This window comes from Sturnira hondurensis, unplaced genomic scaffold (genome assembly GCF_014824575.4).
Source record: "Sturnira hondurensis isolate 20B ecotype Veracruz unplaced genomic scaffold, ASM1482457v3 Scaffold0016462, whole genome shotgun sequence".
NCBI lineage: Eukaryota > Metazoa > Chordata > Mammalia > Chiroptera > Phyllostomidae > Sturnira > Sturnira hondurensis.
Genome location: NW_028089093.1, coordinates 1,507,949 through 1,527,364, shown reverse-complemented (window position 1 = coordinate 1,527,364; position 19,416 = coordinate 1,507,949). Strand labels below are relative to the sequence as shown.

The following is a 19,416-nucleotide window of genomic DNA, read 5'->3' as shown; positions in this document are numbered from 1 at the left end:
AAAGTCTGTCTGGAGAGGTCACTTGTAAGAACTCTGGGTGACTGTCCCATCAGAGTCCAGCCATCCCTGCCTGGGGGGAGGCGTTTGGGAAGTGGATCCTCCAGGACCAATGGTTCCAGCTCTTAACAGCCTGTGGCTCCCACAAGCTTCTGGAGTCTGCCCAGCTAAGGTTCAAGTCATTCCTGCTGTCTCCATCCAAATTCTGGCTCCGTGAATTCCAAGCACACTAGAATACCTGTTATTTTATCACTCAATCTGGGGAGGGGGTGTTACATAACCATAGGTATACTGAACATTTATAAAATCATGGATCTGGGGGTCATAAGGGGATAACAGGAATATTAACCGTATAAAAATCATCAGACCCTATCTTGATCTAGGTGCATATTTTTCAAATATATATCAGTTTTTAATGATGGCAAAGTTTACTTTCTTCTTGCTAAGCTCAAAGTCACATGTTAATCTGAAGGGCCTGTAGCAAACAGAATGCCACATAAATGCTGCAGACAGAGAGGCCCGGAGGGGAAGCACACTAGCCCATGGGGACAGAGGCTTCTCTTCTGTTCTTAAGAGAACTGAGGGGAAATGAAAGCTGAAAAGAAAAGACCTCGGTTTAAACAGACCCCAGTTGCACTTCAACCTATCAGATCAATATTGCAGAGTCTCCTAAAATCAATATGTTGAGGCGATTTATCAGATGCACTCGCCTACTGATTAACATTCTGACTTTTAAATGTAAGCGTGCACATCTCTTTGTTGTGATTAGAATTTCGGTATAGTAAAGCCATCAAGATACATAAATGATACCCATTAGATTATCATACTAATTTGACAGTGAAGAAGCTGAGACTCAGGAAAGAGAGAAAACTGGGCATGACAAAAGAAGCAATGGTGGCTTTAACCCAGCCTGGAAGAATACGCCAACGATGAGGCCTTTATTCTGACACAGAGTAAATGTAAGAATGTCAAGTACATCCCCTAAAGGCCTCGCCCTGGACCAAATCGGATTGCAGGAAAGCTATACTTTGAATCTTTTTTTTTTTTGCCTCCTTACAGAAACACATTCCCCATCTAAAATGCATCATTACATCTCAGTTTTTATCATGAGTGGGTAATAAGAAATGGTCATCTGACAATGCCCTTAGATGTTTGATCTCATTTGTACTAACACATCCAAATAACTGTCTTAAAGCAAGGTGGAATTTTGTATTTCCTAATGAACTTTCTGTAGATTACAAATCCTGCAGAATTTAACTTGTCTCCTCTGGTGTGGGACTGTGTTAATGCATATTGTAACTGCATTTGAGTTCTGGTTCCCCCAACTGAGCAGCTGTGAGAACACACCAACTTCTCAAACCTCCATTTCTGCATCTTAACTCAGGGTCATCGTCTTGTTACCTTCATCAGCCTTGTTGTGAAGGTCAGGTCACACGAGGGTATGATGCAAACTTCCATGGGTGAAAACTGTTTTTTTCTTTTTAAATTTGTAGCAAGTACTAGGATCTTTTTAGCCTCAGATGTCAAATAAAGCATAAATAGCCGGTATTTTTCTCTACCCTGGCCAACAAAACGTTGTCAGATCCAAAATGACAATACCTGGTTGCATGTTCCATTTGTTCTTAATTATAATTCCAAAGATGTTATTTTAAGAAGAATTTGTACTGTACTTTTAGAAACTGTGGCTTGACTTTCACGTCACCTTCAGCCAGAAGACCTCAGGTTAAGACAAGTAGCAAACAAAAACCCCCAACTGGGTTAGACTGTGATTTTAAAAGATGTATATTATTTCCTCTATACACACACACACACACACACACACACAAATGTCACATCATGCAGAAGGTAGAGCAGAAACACTCACTTATAGAAGCACAAGTTTTACTTGTTCTCTTAAAAACCTCTTTCTGCACCAAAATGATTCCAAACTCAGTTCCCTACATCTTGGCCAATCAGAGAGGCCTCTTCAAGTTCATGAAACATAAGGTTTTAATTTCCAGGGGATCATCTATATTTCTTTTCCAGGGCCTCACAGAAAGACTACATTTTAAATTCAGTACAAATACCTGTATGTTTTGCAAAAGTTTTCTCAGACAATACACACTATTTCCAATTGCATAATAACGACAGAACTAGTAAAGCACAGTCACCAGGTCATTCTTCTGGCCTTTTTGAGACACTGAGGTTTGCTTTAGCAAAATCTTCTTTCATAGTTTAACCTTTGAATTATAAGAAATTTTGGATAATTATTACCCTACCTTGTTAGTGATAAGTTAGTGATGGTGTTATTACTTTTTTCCTTTTACACTTCTATTTTTAATGTGTTTTCTGAGATTTGTGTACAAGTAATCCATGATTCATATTAAGACCTACTGAACATATTCATCTAGATGAAATCTTTGAGTCTTATAATATTTAATATGTAAATTCTAACAAATTAAGACTCTCAAAAGATAAGTTAGCTTAGGATCTTAATATGAATCAGCCAGAAGCGCCCTATGAGATAAAATAATCAAACTTACAATCTCTTTTGGTAAGTTGTTTTAAGAAGAGCAATGCATTTTTTTAAAGATGGACCTCTCAAAGAGAGACTATAAATTGAGGCTCTGTGTGTAAATGAATCCAAGAACTCTCTCACCAATGTCAAGAAGAGATATGTGCACCAAAAAAAGAACGGAAAGACGTTTAGCTTTAGAATTGTAGCAAAAGAATCAGATGTTTTAGAAGATAAGAATTAGCTAATGCAGAAATTTTGGGGTTGGAAATTCAAGAAGAAATGGGTAGAGATCTATGTTGAAAGCTTAGATGGAATTATACCTAAGGCATCTCTATAAAAACCACCTAACAGGCTCCTAGGTGATGCCTCCCAGGCAGGAGGGGACCACACAGCCTGAGCTTTCTCAATCCCTGGCAGCTCCCTACCCAAACAATAGCCTTCACTGGGAAGAACTCAAAGCAGAGTAGGCCAAGTTCTCACTTTCCACTCTGGACACAAGAAAGTGATACAGAAGTAGGAGTCCAACCTTATAGTTTAGTTTCAAAATCTGTTAGGTCTGGTCCAGCAATTCTCAAAGTACAAGAGATTCGATCATACATATGAGTGTCAAGCAGAGTACTATTTATATACCATATTTTTTCGGACCATAAGACACATCTAGGTTTTAGAGGAAAATAGGGAAAAATTTTTGAAGCAAAAAAATGTGGTCAAATATTTAATAACATAAATAACATAATATTTTACCAATGTAAATGTAAAGCTACATTCAGACTATAAGATGCACCTCCCTTTTCATTCCAAATTAGGTGCATCTTAGTCCAAAAAATACGGTAGGGTGTGTGTGTGTGTGTGTGTGTGTGTATTACAAATGCACAGGTACATGAGTATATTCCAAATGTAGAAAATGCTAGGTAAGATAAAGTTTTAAAAGGGTTCTTTAACTTACTACTTCTCAGAGATTGTATTACGTTAACTGGAGTCCCCAGTAAGGACAAAAAGTGTGGCCTTTTCCAACGTTACTGGAACAAATTTACTTCACAGAACACCCCTAGAGGAAGCGACTGAATTTCACAGAACACAAGTTGGAAAGTGCTGGTCGAACTCATCAGTGAGTCCCACCACTGATGCTCCTACGATCTCCACCCCAGTGTAGAATATGATGCTAAAGGCCGAGGACTTCCACCATCTACACCCAAAAACCACATTTTCTCCTATAATTTTTAGCAGTGGATGTGTTAACTCAATGGAAGTCCATGGACTGTGGTCAGACACAAGGCCTTCTCTGGCACTCACTGGCTGGAGGACCTTGGACACATTACGTTAGGGCCACGAGTCTTAGATTCTTCATCTGTTAAACGAGTACCTACCTGAACGAGGGGTGAAGTCGAAGTGACATGAAGTGCGTGCACAGAGCGTACACAAAGAAGGGCGGTGCCCGCGCACAGGGACAACAGTGTGGGGACTGCTGGGGGACAGGGTGTCAGGGGACTGAATGGCAATGGGAAAAGTACAATGAACACTCTGCAAACAAATAAATAAATAGGGGGGGAAAGAAAAAATAGGTCTAAACTGTCCAAAGTTTAGACAGTTTAGATTGGGGGTGGGGGTGGTGACAACATTTTCCAGAGGCAGTTTTCATGGTTTTTATTACCAAGTGTATGAGGCAATAAATGTAATCTTTATCTTTCCTAAAAATAAAATAAAATAAAATAAAAATAAAATTGGAAGCAATGCCAAAAACATGTGGTAGGTCCTCAGAAATCTAGTCTTAACCGGTGTTATATAGTCTGTTTTTTGATGAAGATGGTTCAAGCCTCCCAGCCACAAGCCGGCAGCAAACAAGTCGCCTAGAAGCCCAAGGCCTGCCAGGTAGCGCTCGGGGCACTCACCTAACGGCTTGTGTGCCCATGTGCACTCAACTGCAGGCGATTGGAACTGGATCTCTAGCCCTGGTCGCTGTTGACATTCAGCCTGATGGAAGCAGTCTGGCGAAACTTCAGAAGACTTGGGAAAGGCCTCATAAAACAAAACCTAGATATAAAAGACTTGAATGAGCCTAATACTTATAAAACTGGTAACAAAAATAAATTGGGTTATGTGTATAGTTTTTGCCTAACTGAAATATTTTTATGAAGAAGTTCACAATAGTTCATACTTATTTAGTAATTTTTTAATCTGTGGATCTCAAACCTTTCCTCATCCTGACAAAATAATGTTTTTAAATTAAAGTAAAAACACGCTGCTCATATTCTTCTTTTAACTTGTTGTTATCTACTACTTCCAAACCTCCCTGAAACATAACACTAATTGTTATTAGCTACAACTCTGAACTGTTCCTGATTTTGATAGCTTCCTCTCTATCGCATAAGGTTGATAAGTAAAATAATATACTGACATAAAAAATCATCTAACTTTGGAAGACAACTTTCAGGAAATATTTTTAAAATTTTGCACAGAGAATTGAAAACTTCTTCAAAAAACCAATTAACAAAAAAAGAAAAAATGATAGCTACTCAAAAAAACCATTAAAAATGTTAAAACCAGCATCTAATGAAATCAAGTGGAACGAGGCCACTTCACCTAGTGCATCCCTTAACATTTCTGGGCCTCGTATCCTTCACTGTAAACTGGAGAAATTGACTACTTCCCATATGACTGCATTAGTTCCTTCCAGTTCTGTCATGTGGTATTTTTGACTTTCTCATTCTTTGTAACTCCAGCCACTGCACTTGCAAGCCTTCTCCCTAATAAACTTCACTGTCACGGGGAAGATAAAATAAGCTCAAGGATTTCAACAGAACAACTTTTGAAGCAGGTGAACGTCATCTACTCTGAGGGATGCACCTGAGTAGTCTGCCATAGTCCCTGTGTCCAACCCCCTTGGGAGAGAAGGGTTTGGAGTGACAGCGGCCCAGTCTTTTAGGATGACCTTGAGGGAATGAAACACAGGACAGTTAAGGCTTCACAAGAGAAAAGTGGTACAAGGAAAATGGCCTGGTAAAGGTTCCAAGCACAGGGTACCATTAGCAAAGGAATGAGCATCAGGGTAAAAGGCTAGTGAAGGGTTCTGGGAGACTGTGAATCAGGATGCAGGAGGGTGAAATGAACAGTTACATATTGTGAATGTTCGAAGGGCTTCAGAAACAAACATTTTTCAAATGGATTGATTTGAGAGAGAGAGGAAGAAGAAAGGAGAGAGAAACATCTACTTGTTCTTCTACCATCCATTGGTTGGCATCCATTGGTTGACTCCTGTATGTGCCCTGACTGGGCACTGAACCCAAAACCTTGGTGTATTGAGATGATGCTCTAACCAACTGAGTTACCTGGCTAGGACAGAAACACTTTAAAACAAATACGTATTTTATGAATTTACTGAACCCATGGATATTTGAATAATATACGTGTCTGAAACAGTGTCACTTTGTTTAAACAGATAAAAATATGACTATACATTCTTTAGAGACACCCACATGCACGGTGATGAAATTCAGTGCACTGTTAGTATGTAGTCCAGCAACAACGTTGCCCAACTCAAGGTGTTTGCCGCCTGGAGTACTGTATTCAAGAATGAAGTAGGGTTGTTTTCAGGTATATTCACTCGCAGCGAGTAAGGGAGACAAGAGATTCACATCCAAAGCTCTGTTTTCCCAAGGTGAGGCTTGGCCACTGCTTACGTACACTGTTTAGTCAGTTACATTTTGATTCCTTCTTTACAGCTGGCTAAACTTATGGTTCGGTTCTGGTCAAGCTCATCCAGTTACAGCTGCATCTACAAAATATTGTGCCATCTTTTACACTTAACAAGAATAGCATTTAGTAGGAACCCCCCAGACCTTGAGACATTTGTCCTGTCTAACAATCATATCCATCTGAAGTAGAGACCTTCATGCGTAGATTAACCTTTGAGCTTTTCAGTGACAGTGTGTCCCCGGTTCTCTTCTTTCAAAGTCATCTTAAAGCTACCCCCTGCTCATGTGGGGGAAAAGTGGCCTTTAGTAGCTCCCTATTGTCTCTATAATTAAGCCCAAACTTTTTTTTAGCATGGACTAAAACTTTCTTCTGCCTTCCCCAAAATACCTCAACCACACTCCTCCCTGCCCCCAACTCCTTTCAGCAATTTAAGCATTTCAGAGCTCCTCCTGTCTTTTGCCCCTTCCACCCACCTCTCCATCAGAACGCTCCACACCCCTTCCACAGGCAGGCTGCTTCCCATGTGATCCTTCAGCTTGAGGTGGGCGTTGAGATAACTGACCTGCAGGCCTGGGCCATCACAGTGCTCTGCCCTCCTGCAGGGCTGGGCCAGGTTTTATCTTTGTATTTTTCCACTTAACAGTGCTTATAGCACAAAAGGTGCTTGGTAAGAAGTTATTAGACAGATACATGGATAAACAAAAGATAGAAAATAATTGTAGCCCTGGCCAGTGTGGCTCGGTTGGAGCATCATCCAGTAACCAAACGGTTGTGGGTTTGACTCCCAGTCAGAGGAAAACCTAAGTGGTGGGTCCTGATCCCTGGTCCGGGCGGGGCATTTGGGAGGCAACCAATGGATACTTATTCCCAGCTGATGTTTCTATCTCTCCCTCTCTCTCTCTAAAAATCAATGTAAATAACAACAAAAAAGGTCATTGGCTGAGAAGAAAGAAGGAAGGGAAAGATGGAAGGAAGGAAGGAAGAAAATAATTGAAGAAAAGTATGCTGAGAGTCTAATCATAGGCCAACAAATCCTACATAGAATTAATAACACAATGGCGCTTAATTGATAAAACTGACTCAAGTAGTTAAACAATCATCTGAAAAAAAATCTTACACAGAAAACGAGAAGAATGTAAACCAGCTGACATTGACTGTGTTGCTTGAAATTAGGAAGAGCATGTGCAGTCTGCTTTCAGCTTTCATTCTGCGCTGTTTTGTTCTCTAAACCGGCATCCTCAGTCCTGCAGACAGGCGGCAGACCACGCCTCTGGCACCTACCTACCAGCCCGGGTCTGACACTCCCAGAAGTTCCCTTAGAGCCATAGGCATCCTAGGCTTTGGGAGGCTCCTAGTAGCTACCAGGGTCTTGGCCCTGCGCCAGCTGAGCTTGGAGCCACCTCTGGGGTCTTGGGTAGCAAAGATGCTGGGGCGGGGGGAGGGGCGGGGTTCTCCAGTGTTTCTCTCTAAATATTTAATGGATAGTTTCCCTTTGCTTCTGTTTCTGACTTAATTAAAGAGGAGGAAAAGGAGTTGACTACGAGAATAGTAGCAGACTGCGCATCTGGCTTGAATTTTAAAATTCCATCAAAGTTTTTGTTGTTCTCGTTTTTGTTTTTTTGTTTGTGTTTGTTTTTATTGTACAGTGATCCCATGAACTTCNCAGTGTTTCTCTCTAAATATTTAATGGATAGTTTCCCTTTGCTTCTGTTTCTGACTTAATTAAAGAGGAGGAAAAGGAGTTGACTACGAGAATAGTAGCAGACTGCGCATCTGGCTTGAATTTTAAAATTCCATCAAAGTTTTTGTTGTTCTCGTTTTTGTTTTTTTGTTTGTGTTTGTTTTTTATTGTACAGTGATCCCATGAACTTCTCCTTGGGGGAAATGGAGCATCCACAGCCCGCCAAGTCCAGCCTGAGAGCTCTAGGGTTTATTAAAAGTAATATTTTAAACAAAACCTCGACAGATATAAACTCAAAAGAAGCCGTGCGCTCCTTAAGTCAAAGGCATCTGATTGCCTCGCTGGGTTTGCCCTGTGTAACCAGCGTTAAGAGCAGGATTTTTAAACATGAAAATGCATAGAAGAAAAGAAAAGAAAAGCTAAGTCCTGCAGCCCGCCGACTCCTATTCATTATCTCCAGCAGCATATGGGACCATTCTCCTACTTGTCTTCTCCCTTTCTTCCTCAAAAGCAAAAGCAACCGAGCCTGTCCCGCTTCGCAGCAAACCCAGTCTTTGTGCCTGAGCAGTGCCTCTGCCACCGCTACTACTCCCCCGCCTCCTCCCTCCTCCTCCTCCCGCCCGCTGCGGACTTTCGCCAGGGAAGAGAAGGCAGCGGGCGCCCTTTGCGCGGAGAAGCCAGAGCAGCGATTGGGCGACGGTCCCTGAGCCTCCAGTTTCGCGTCGGTTTCAAGGCTCCTCCCTTCGGGTGAAAGACAGACTGCGGGGCGCCTGGAAACCGGTCCGAAGGCGCGCGAGGAAGAGGAGAGGTAGTGAGTTGAGGGATAGACACAAATGGTCAGGCGGCGGCGGCGGAGAAGGAGGCGGAGGCGTAGGGGGGAGCAGAGGCCGCTAGGCTGCCCAGAGTTGCGCGCTCTATCGCGCCGAGGCCACTAGCGCGGCGCCGCCAGCCGGGAGCCAGCAAGCGCAGGGCCAGGAAGGCGGGACGCGACCCCGGCGCGCCCGAGCCACCCGGGCTCTCCCCGCCGCCCGCGCTTCATGAATCGCAAGTTTCCGCGGCAGCGGCGGCTGCGGGACGCGGAGCGGGAGCCGGAGGAGCGGGTAGAGCGCGGCTCGGGCTCGACGGAGGGAACAGGCGCGGAGGAGATATCCCCGGCCGCAAGGGGAGCCGCCGCCCGCCGCGCCACCTCCAGCCCCAGCCGAGCGGTGCAAAGAAAGGAGCCGAGAAAGTATGGCTGAGGAGGAGGCGCCTAAAAAGTCCCGGGCCGCCGCCGCTGCTGGCGGGTGCTGGGAACTTTGTGCCGGGGCTCTCCCGGCCGGGCTTGCGGCGGAGGGGAGTTGGGACGCTGGCCACCGCCGCCGCTGCCCCCCAGTTGACTCCCGGCGCTTGGTGCGCTGGCTACTGCTGCTGCTTTGGTTACTGGAGGCTCCGCTGCTGCTTGGGGTCCGGGCTCAGGCAGCGGGCCAGGGGCCCGGGCCGGGTCAGCAACCCCCGCCGCCGCCGCCTCAGCAGCAACAGAGCGGGCAGCAGTACAACGGCGAGCGGGGCATCTCCATCCCGGACCACGGCTACTGCCAGCCCATCTCCATCCCGCTGTGCACGGACATCGCTTACAACCAGACCATTATGCCCAACCTGCTGGGCCACACGAACCAGGAGGATGCGGGCCTTGAGGTGCACCAGTTCTACCCGCTGGTGAAGGTGCAGTGCTCAGCCGAACTCAAGTTCTTCTTGTGCTCCATGTATGCGCCAGTGTGCACCGTGCTGGAGCAAGCTCTGCCGCCCTGCCGCTCCCTCTGCGAGCGCGCGCGCCAGGGCTGCGAGGCGCTCATGAACAAGTTTGGCTTTCAGTGGCCCGACACGCTCAAGTGCGAGAAGTTCCCGGTGCATGGCGCCGGGGAGCTGTGCGTGGGCCAGAACACCTCGGACAAGGGCACTCCGACACCCTCTCTGCTGCCGGAGTTCTGGACCAGCAACCCCCAGCACGGCGGCGGGGGACACCGCGGAGGCGGCTTCCCGGGGGGCGCCGGAGCATCGGAGAGAGGCAAGTTCTCCTGCCCACGCGCCCTCAAGGTGCCCTCCTACCTCAATTACCACTTCCTGGGGGAGAAGGACTGCGGCGCGCCTTGTGAGCCGACCAAGGTGTACGGGCTCATGTACTTCGGGCCGGAGGAGCTGCGCTTCTCGCGCACCTGGATCGGCATCTGGTCAGTGCTGTGTTGCGCCTCCACGCTCTTCACGGTGCTCACATACTTGGTGGACATGCGGCGCTTCAGCTATCCGGAGCGGCCCATCATCTTTTTGTCGGGCTGTTACACGGCCGTGGCCGTGGCCTACATAGCCGGCTTCCTGCTGGAGGACCGGGTGGTGTGTAACGACAAGTTCTCCGAGGACGGGGCGCGCACCGTGGCGCAGGGCACCAAGAAAGAGGGCTGCACCATCCTCTTCATGATGCTTTACTTCTTCAGCATGGCCAGCTCCATCTGGTGGGTGATCCTGTCGCTTACCTGGTTCCTGGCGGCCGGCATGAAGTGGGGCCACGAAGCCATCGAGGCAAACTCGCAGTATTTTCATCTCGCCGCCTGGGCCGTGCCGGCAATAAAGACCATCACCATTCTGGCGCTGGGCCAGGTGGATGGCGACGTGCTCAGCGGGGTGTGCTTCGTGGGGCTTAACAACGTGGACGCGCTGCGTGGCTTCGTCCTGGCTCCTCTCTTCGTGTACCTATTCATTGGCACGTCCTTTCTGCTGGCCGGCTTCGTGTCACTCTTCCGCATTCGCACCATCATGAAGCACGATGGTACCAAGACCGAAAAGCTGGAGAAGCTCATGGTGCGCATCGGCGTCTTCAGTGTGCTTTACACTGTGCCAGCCACCATAGTCATTGCCTGCTACTTCTATGAGCAGGCCTTCCGGGACCAGTGGGAGCGCAGCTGGGTAGCCCAGAGCTGCAAGACCTACGCCATCCCCTGCCCCCACCTCCAGGCCGGTGGAGGGGCGCCACCGCACCCGCCCATGAGCCCCGACTTCACAGTCTTCATGATCAAGTATCTTATGACGTTGATCGTGGGCATCACGTCCGGCTTCTGGATCTGGTCCGGCAAGACCCTCAACTCCTGGAGGAAGTTCTACACTAGACTCACCAACAGCAAACAGGGGGAGACCACCGTCTGAGACCTGGGGGCTTGCTCAGCCCATTCCCAGCCCTCAGCCCCTCCCCAGCCACCCTGAAAACCTTCCCCCATGGAATTCCGACCAAGCCTGGCTACTACAGGCTTCCTCACTAGACACTTTCGCAGGCTTCTTTTAACAACATAACTCCTGCAAAAGCTTCCGTCCCTGGGGGCAAACGGACTCAAGGGACCAATTTCTTGAGGGGGGATGGACCGACCTCTCTCGCTGGTACCAGCACTGTATGCTTTTATGATTGTAAATAGCCTGTGTAAGATTTTTGTAAGTATATTTGTATTTAAATGACTGATCTTGCGTTTTCTTTCCTTTCTTTCTTTTTTTTTTTGGATTTAAATTTGAGTTCTTTAGGGCGGTCTAATCATTCGAGGCTTTACCCCCTTTCCCTTCTCGGAGTGCTGCCGAGATCAGCAAGAGCACACCCACGGGGCTTGCGCCCCTCCCTGCAGCACTCGGGTGGTGCGTCTGGGACTGCGCTGTTCGGGTCACTTCCCACCTCTTCTTTCTGCTCCCTCCCTTCCCCTCCTTGCTTGAGTTTGGAGATCTTAAGGTCCTGACCGTTCAAGCTTTCTAGTCTGCCCTTGTTCGAGACCCAGATTTGTCCCTTTGACTTCCCCGAGCTGATTTTTCCACTGTCGAGAACCTTCCCCCTAGCTTCAAGGAGGCTGGTGGTTTGTGGTTACCGAAAGTCCCAGACTCCCGCCCTCTGCGCTGGCCTCCAAAGCCCAGACACTCCCTCCTTCCACCTAAGTCGGTTAGAGGGTGAGTGGGATAAGCAATGCCAAACTTTTTAAAGTCTGATTTTTGGTGGATGAGCTCATTTCATTCTCTAGTGTCTAAATCCCGGTATGAGTTTGGCCAGCGTCATGGAAAGATGCAGTTACTGAGATTGGGAAAGAGTCACGAAGCTTTGTGTGGGTTGGAAGAGACCGAAGATGGGGGTTATAAAACGTTCATTCTAATTGTACACCGACGCCTGGCCACCTGCCTTCAGGACTGAGTCCGCATTTAGATTTTAGCATTCTATAAAGTGGAAACGTTGAGGTCACCTGCAAAGCTTTGTCAAGGAGTTGATTGATCTTTGCTCTCCTTTACAGGACAGCAAAACGTAAACTAAACATGAAACTTGAAGGAGATTTCAGTGTAGTGGGCTTCCTCAAAATACAGTGCTACTTTAGGATTTTTGGTCGAATAATAATTAGACATACATCAGAAACTTTAAAATGTAAAAGTTGTATTTTCAACATACTATGATTCTTACTCGGCAACATCTTCTGAGGGAGGAATAGTCCACATCATTAGTAACAACCTGGTAAAGGAGGTGGACCATCTGATGGGATTAGCCCCTGAAATAAAATATGGGCATGCATGCTCAAAATATTCGCAGGTCTGCTGCATCGAATCCTGTGCACTCCCGTTTGGATTTACAGAAATGTATCAGATGTAAATCTGTGAAAGCCATTTTAAAATATTCACTTTAGTTCTCTGTGAAAAAGACGAGAAAAGCAATCCTCCTGATTGTATTGTAAACTTGAAGAGTTTATCAAAATGCCGGTACTTAGGACCTAAATTTATCTATGTCTGTCATACCCGAAAATGACAATGGTCTTTGAACTTGGTGTGCATTTATTCTGTTCACTATCACAAAATCATTTATATTTATAGAGGAATAGAAGTTTATATATATATAATACCATATTTTTAATTTCGCAAATAAAAAAATCAAAGTTTTGTACAAAATTATATGGTTTTTGTGCCTGAAAAATAATAGAGTTGAAACTGTCTAAATTATGAACTATCTTTATATTTTATAGTGTCTAGTGGCCAGTCCCACAGTATATAAATTCAGGAATTCAATGAAAAAGCCTGTCTTTAAATCTCCATGCCGTCTTTCCAAGCAGTTATCCTATTTGCATTGTGATTGACATTGTGAAGTCCCTAGGAAAGATATGCATTCATGATAGTAACTATAAAATAGAAGTTTCAAAATTATTTCTTTACTCAAAGAAGAGTATTAAAGAGAGAACTCTAATTTTAATATTAAAGCTTTTTTCTTTCAAGGAGCAAATTTACATGACTTTTTATAATATGGAGGTTTATTTTTAAATCATCAGCCATCCCCTTTATCACAATTTTAATGAAGTATTATCTTATATTTTCCATAATCTTGGGTATTCTAAAACCATACATAGGTATTCAGTAAATGGTTAACTGACTGTGTTTATAAGCATTTTAAACAGCAGTTGGGTTTATAAGACTGTTTGTTGTTTGCTTCTGAAGACTCCATTTTTATATTGTTCAAGGAACCTTCTCCAGAGGCATTATCTAGTTGGTCTACTCTTAGTCAGAATTTATATATATATATAAAAATATATATATCTATACATATATATCTATATACATATAAGTATATACACAAATTAATTTTTATAAAATAGAGATGCAAAGTTTACTTATACACTTTAAAATATGGAAATAAGGTTATGAGAAGTGGAAAATACCAGATGGAAAACCTCACATACCTTTGAAAAACAAGGCTTTCATTCCTTTACAGTCTAAAAATATCTTGATTACATTTTCCATGAAAACACTGTGGTAAAATGACAAGGGGCTAAAATGAAGACCATTGATACAATAGAGTTACGTTCATGGTTGTAAGATAATTGTCTTACAAGTCATCATTATTTATTTTAAGGCAAATGAAAAAGGTAAATCTAATTGAAAATACAGCATTCAGTTTTAAGTACCAAGATGCAGTTTTATGTTTTGTTCGCTGTTACACTAATCTACTACAACAGATATATGAGAAGATTTTATCATATAAACACATAAAAAATAACAAGTCTTCCAACAAATTAAAACATGTCACCTCACAAGATAATTCAATCAGATAATTTCTGGGGGAAAAATTAAGATTATTTTTCTCTACCCAAGAAATAAATATAGAGCATTCTTACTATATGTGTCCTTAATGTAACTAAAAATTTGATGCAGAAAGGTTTGATAGTGCTGGATTTCAGTACCTTTAAAAGACATATTTAAGTCGACACCAGGCTTTGTGTTTAGGAAACAACTAATATAAAGTTATGTAGAATATATAAAGCCAGTGTATTATTTTGTTTCTTTAAATACTGGTGGCCAAATAAGACTTTCCTGGAAAGCGGCTGGGACTATGGTTCCATTAACATGCTGTTTCCATGATAAACCTATTTTCAGATGATTTGGTTTGCTTACTTTATTTTTTTTTTGAACCAGCTATCAATGGGAGTCAATTTTCTCCCTTACGATGTGCTTGATTCAGCTTTTATACATAGTACAAAAGCCTTCTGATGCTCTTTTAAAAAAGCCATTTTTAACTTAAACTGTGTGGGGGCAGAAAGTCATATTTTTAATCTCAAAGCCGGTCAGTATCAAACATAGCAAAACAGCTGGACGGGATTTTTCAGTTGGTGTGGAGTAGTCACACTTGTCGGCCTGAGTTCACAGGCCTGGCCCTTTTGTCTCCAGTGAGCACTGAAGCCTTCTGCTCTAGTTGCATCATTTCTGAAGTCCAGCATTTAACCAGGAAAGGAGACCACAGTGAAGAGTTTGGTGGCCAATTAAGAGAAAAAAATTGCCTAAACCACAAGCCATTTCTGGACCTGGATGGCTTCCAATCACTCCCCGATATCATGTTTCAATCTTGGTATACTTGTGATTGTTTTAAAAGATGCCATGTATTTAGTGTGTGTGTTTGGGTTCAACTTCAGCTACTCGAGCTTTTATTGCTTTCTAATCCATCTATTGGCTGTAGGCCACATTTGTGTGACGTACATGCCGTTAATGGAAACCAGTCGTGTGACACTGGGTATCTCTGATACATGTCTGATTATAATATTCTGTGTAACCAGGGACTGAGAGATAAGAATCAAAATGTGGTCATTACCTATGTCTTAAGGTGGACACTAATGTGGTTATTGAATACTTCACAGAACATGCTAACTTCAAAATTTTGCAGGATTAACCTGTAGGAGCCAAAATAAGATATGGATTACATGTAAAAACTCTACAGTTACATTACTGAAAAGAAATTGCAATACTGCCTGAAATTCAAGGCTCTTATCTTAAGGCCCTTACATATGACATGGGGGTCTTACAAGGGCCGTTGTCAAACAAGGTACAGTTTATTTTGGTGACTCCCAAGATTTACATCAATATTTTGAACTTTTGGCAGATATCAGTAGAATCTGAAAAATAGTACTTGAGTTTCAATCATGACTCAGAATTCCCTTAAGCTTTCTGGGCTTAAATATTTCTGTACACTTTGCTCATACCTTTTAACAATGGGTATGTTAAACTGTAACAATTATAGTGACAAGCTTGTTTGGAACCTGGAGATTAAAAGACAGATAGACTCTAGACTAATTTTATTAAGGTTTGTCATGACTTGTGGTGACATGTGTCTCTGTTCCATTACAGAATCAAGTTTCTGTTTAAATATAATAACACTTCCTTTGTGTAGTTTTACTTATGAATTGGTGTGGGACCCTAATAACAGGTCAAATCAAACGACCCCTCACAGAAATCTTTCTCGTGCAATAGATAGTCTCAAGTGCAATCTACAAGTACATCTCATAATGGACATGGAACATCCTAAAGGTCATCATCAGTTTTATGTCAAGCAGATTCTTAGATTGCTTTAAAAAACAAGCATTTTTCCAAAAGATTTCTCTAAAACATTTTATATTAAGATGGTGACATTCTAAAGAGGCTTATTTGGGGGTGATAAAACCAAGTTACGTGTTCTAAAGGGATCATTAATACACTAGTTGAATGGCATATTTGTATAACTAATAACTCTAAAAGTATTGGAATAGCATTGATTTGAACATCTTACACAAGCATTCTATTTTTTTAAATAAAATTGGCTTGCTTGAAGACAATTTTTTAAGTTTTAAAATGTATAATATGCATATTTCATATAAGAGCTTTCATTCACACTATTGACTTTCAAAACATGTTCATAGGAATACAGTGATTAACATGAAAAGGAACCACTATTGCTGCTTTGAGGTAGTTCTCTTTGGCCTGGATTTCTTTTCTTTTCTTTTTAAAAACCAAGTATCCTCTAATTTGTGGATATCTCCATGTTTCAGATCTCAGTACCTGTTTGAATTAAATTTGCAGGGGAATAACCGCAGGATCCCCCCATAGACAAAGTGTGGCCTTTATTTCTTTTCAAGTTGGCAGTGCGTCCTTGCTTCAACGAAGTGCTCTGAGATAGATTGTTCTCTTGCCCTTGGAAATGTTCATCTTCACAAACTAGAGGCAAATACCTGGAAGTCATACAGGCTAGTTAAATGCATATTCCAAATGCCAAGTGCTACTTTTATAAGGATTTTTTTTCTTTAAAGGTAGATTTGGAGAGTATTCTTGACTTTGTATTTCCAGCCCTTGGAAAACATTCTTTAGAAGCTGACTTTAATAAATACTCTATCCAAAACTCACAAAGGGGGACACACTACCCACATTTGCCCTGGGGCCAGAGGGTTTCTTGGGATGTGGGACTCTCTGGTAAAACAAGGGACATTATGGGTAAATTAGGATGGTAGGCCTCCCTGTTAATGATTCAATTGTGCTTCCAAGGTAGAGTAAAAGCTTGCAGGTTGGTGACTGGTTCAGCGTTAACAGTATTCCATTGTAGCCTTAGCCTTTTTCATTACCAGACCACAAGCCGATGAACCTAACCCTTTGTAGCTGATCTTCACAGTCAGAACCAACCAGCAGAAGCTGAGTGGAAGGCGAAGGTGCAGTGGAACAAACCACATTGATATCTTGGCCATTCTACTTGAGCCTTCTACCTCCTGCAAAAATAGAGTGTAGATAGAGGAATCTGAGCCCTGTTCCAGCTACTTATGAAATCAGGGTAAGGAGGTATTTCCATAAAAGTCCCTCAAAAGTATTCCCATGGAATGCATAAAGGTTTTTTTTTTCAAACTGATATTACAGTTTGTCAAATTGTGAGGAACTGTCAGGTTTTTGCATATGTTTATGTTTTCCTGCACAACAATGCACCCACTGGACTGAGATTGCAAACTCAAACAGGAACTTACTCCAAATGGCTATTTATCAACATACAGTTTTTCTCAGAGGTGAGTTAAGTTTAGCACCCATACTTTTCCCAAAATGAAAAGTTCTATCTACAGGAAAGAACAAAGAAGTAGACCAGTAGAATTCCATGGTCACTGGTCGTCATCAAATGCAAGGTGTGGACCGCACGCTCCAGGGCTTTCATGTTTCTATTTGCATCGAACTCTTCGGTCAGAATTGTCCACCCCTTTCTATACTAAGTTCATCCTTCTTATCATTCTTCTCATCTATCCGTTCCTGTCATCCTTCTTGGAAATGCACATAAAATTTCACTGCCTTTGTGGTTGAAACAAAACACTATTCTTGCTATCTCTTAATTAAACTCAATGTAAAGGGATAAAAAAAGATGTGCAGATGATGTAATTATTTCAGGGGGCACCTACACATTAGACTGTACAGCTATGATTCTCATTCGGCAATATTCAAACACGTTTTTGATTATCATGGCCGGGGGTGGGGTTACTATGGCCATTTAGTCAGTGGAGACCAGGACAAGGCACAGGGCAGCCGGACAACAGAGAATTATCTGATCCAAAGTGCCAAAGTTGGAAAACCCTGCTCTAGGGGAATGCTTAAAATTTTGAACCATGAAATACCTTAAATTTATAAACTAGAATTGAGGAAAAATATGGATTTACTGTGCCTATAGCACGGGCGTTACTTTTGACCTGCAAATTTCATTTTAAATTGATGAGTAGCTGATGATATTGCAGACCTGTCTGTATCTTCCTCTCCCTGGGCTGCTATAACTATATATCATAGACTGGGTAGCTCAAACAACAGACATTTTTTTCTCATAGTTCGGAGATCTGGGAAGTCCAAGATCAAAGTGCCAGCAGAGACAGCTTCTAATCCTGCTTCCAGGCTTATAGACAACCACCTTCTCACGGTAGGCTCCTATGGGGGTGGGGGGACAAAGAGAGAAAGCGAGAAATCTTCAAGTAAGGGTAATAATTCCATCATGAGGGTCCCACACTAAGCCTTGTTATTTCCCCAAGACTTCACCTCCAAATACCATCACATTTGGGGTTCAGACTTCAACATAAAAATTTGGGGAAAAGCAGACATTCAACCCTTAACATTCAATCATATAAATGTGCTTTTATTATTTAGATTTAGACAGGGACATAGAACATCATTTCAGTAGAAACCAATCTGTAAATAACAAATGTATTGAAAAAATTCTTAAAACTGCCAGTATTGTGCTATTATACTTCATATTCCATATTTTTATTTTCTTCTACACATTTCTCTGCATCACTGAAGGTGTTATGGTGCAGAGGACTTACTCTGGCCTGGGAGCCAAAAATGTGGGTTCAGCATTGGCTGGGGAAATCGGGTTAAGGTACTTTGGGTGAGTCTGACCCATGGGGTTTCATGAGTCTAGTGGAGGCACTAATGACAAAATGGGTGAGAAAGCCCTTTTATAAACAGTGACGCTCTGTACAAATGTGAGGGTTTTTTACTATCATTTACGTTGAGCTAATTAAGGAAGAGACGGAAACCCCTAAAGGCTTCCCCTCAGCGTTGACTGCCACACTTCCCCCAGCTCCAGAAAAGGATATTCTGGTCGCTGAAGGCACCCAAGGCAACGGGCCGCTCTGCAGTCCGCCTGGCCACCCCTCCTCTGTCTGTCTCACTCCACTTGGGTTGCCTTGAACACGTGCAGGTGGGAGGGCTACGAAGACATTCTAGGTCCAAATATGGCAAATTCACAAGCAGACACTTCCGATTGCGAACCCCCACAGAGTGGCACAGCTGTCCTAGGCTCTGTCCATTTGTTCATTGAGGAGTTGGGGTAGATGAAAGAAGCAGCCTGGGCAGGGTAAGGGGGGGGAGGTGGTCTTTATGTCTCAAAGGCAGCCACGTTGAGGTCATTTGTCATTGAAAGGGATGAAAAAGAAAGGGCTATAATGAAAACTGAAGTCAACTATTCTTTCCCAGGGCTAGTCTTCATGGAGTTGAGTAAAGTAGTTGAATGGAAACATCTCTTGAATAAGGCCATAACCTTGGATCGGAAATAACACCTTTCCTCATTCTCCTTTAAAAAAAATCAATTTCAAGATAATAGGGAACTGGAAACAGAGGAGTTGAATGTCATCTTGGAAAGAATGTTGGGCTTGTGAAACCTGGCTTGAATCCCAACTAGCTCTTAGCCTCAGATCCATTCACCTAAAATGGTAACAATAACAATATTTTACTAAATTGGCTGTTAGAAGGATTAAAGACG

The 19,416-nt window shown here is 43.1% G+C and overlaps 1 protein-coding gene across 1 annotated transcript; it reads left to right on the top strand.

Moving 5' to 3' along the window:
• The first annotated feature begins 8,524 nt into the window (after positions 1–8,524).
• FZD1 (frizzled class receptor 1) lies at positions 8,525–14,277 on the top strand. Its single transcript, XM_037066081.1, has one exon. It carries the CDS (start codon positions 9,099–9,101, stop codon positions 11,040–11,042), a length of 1,944 nt encoding a protein of 647 aa, XP_036921976.1. The 5' UTR covers positions 8,525–9,098; the 3' UTR covers positions 11,043–14,277.
• The last annotated feature ends 5,139 nt before the right edge of the window (positions 14,278–19,416 follow it).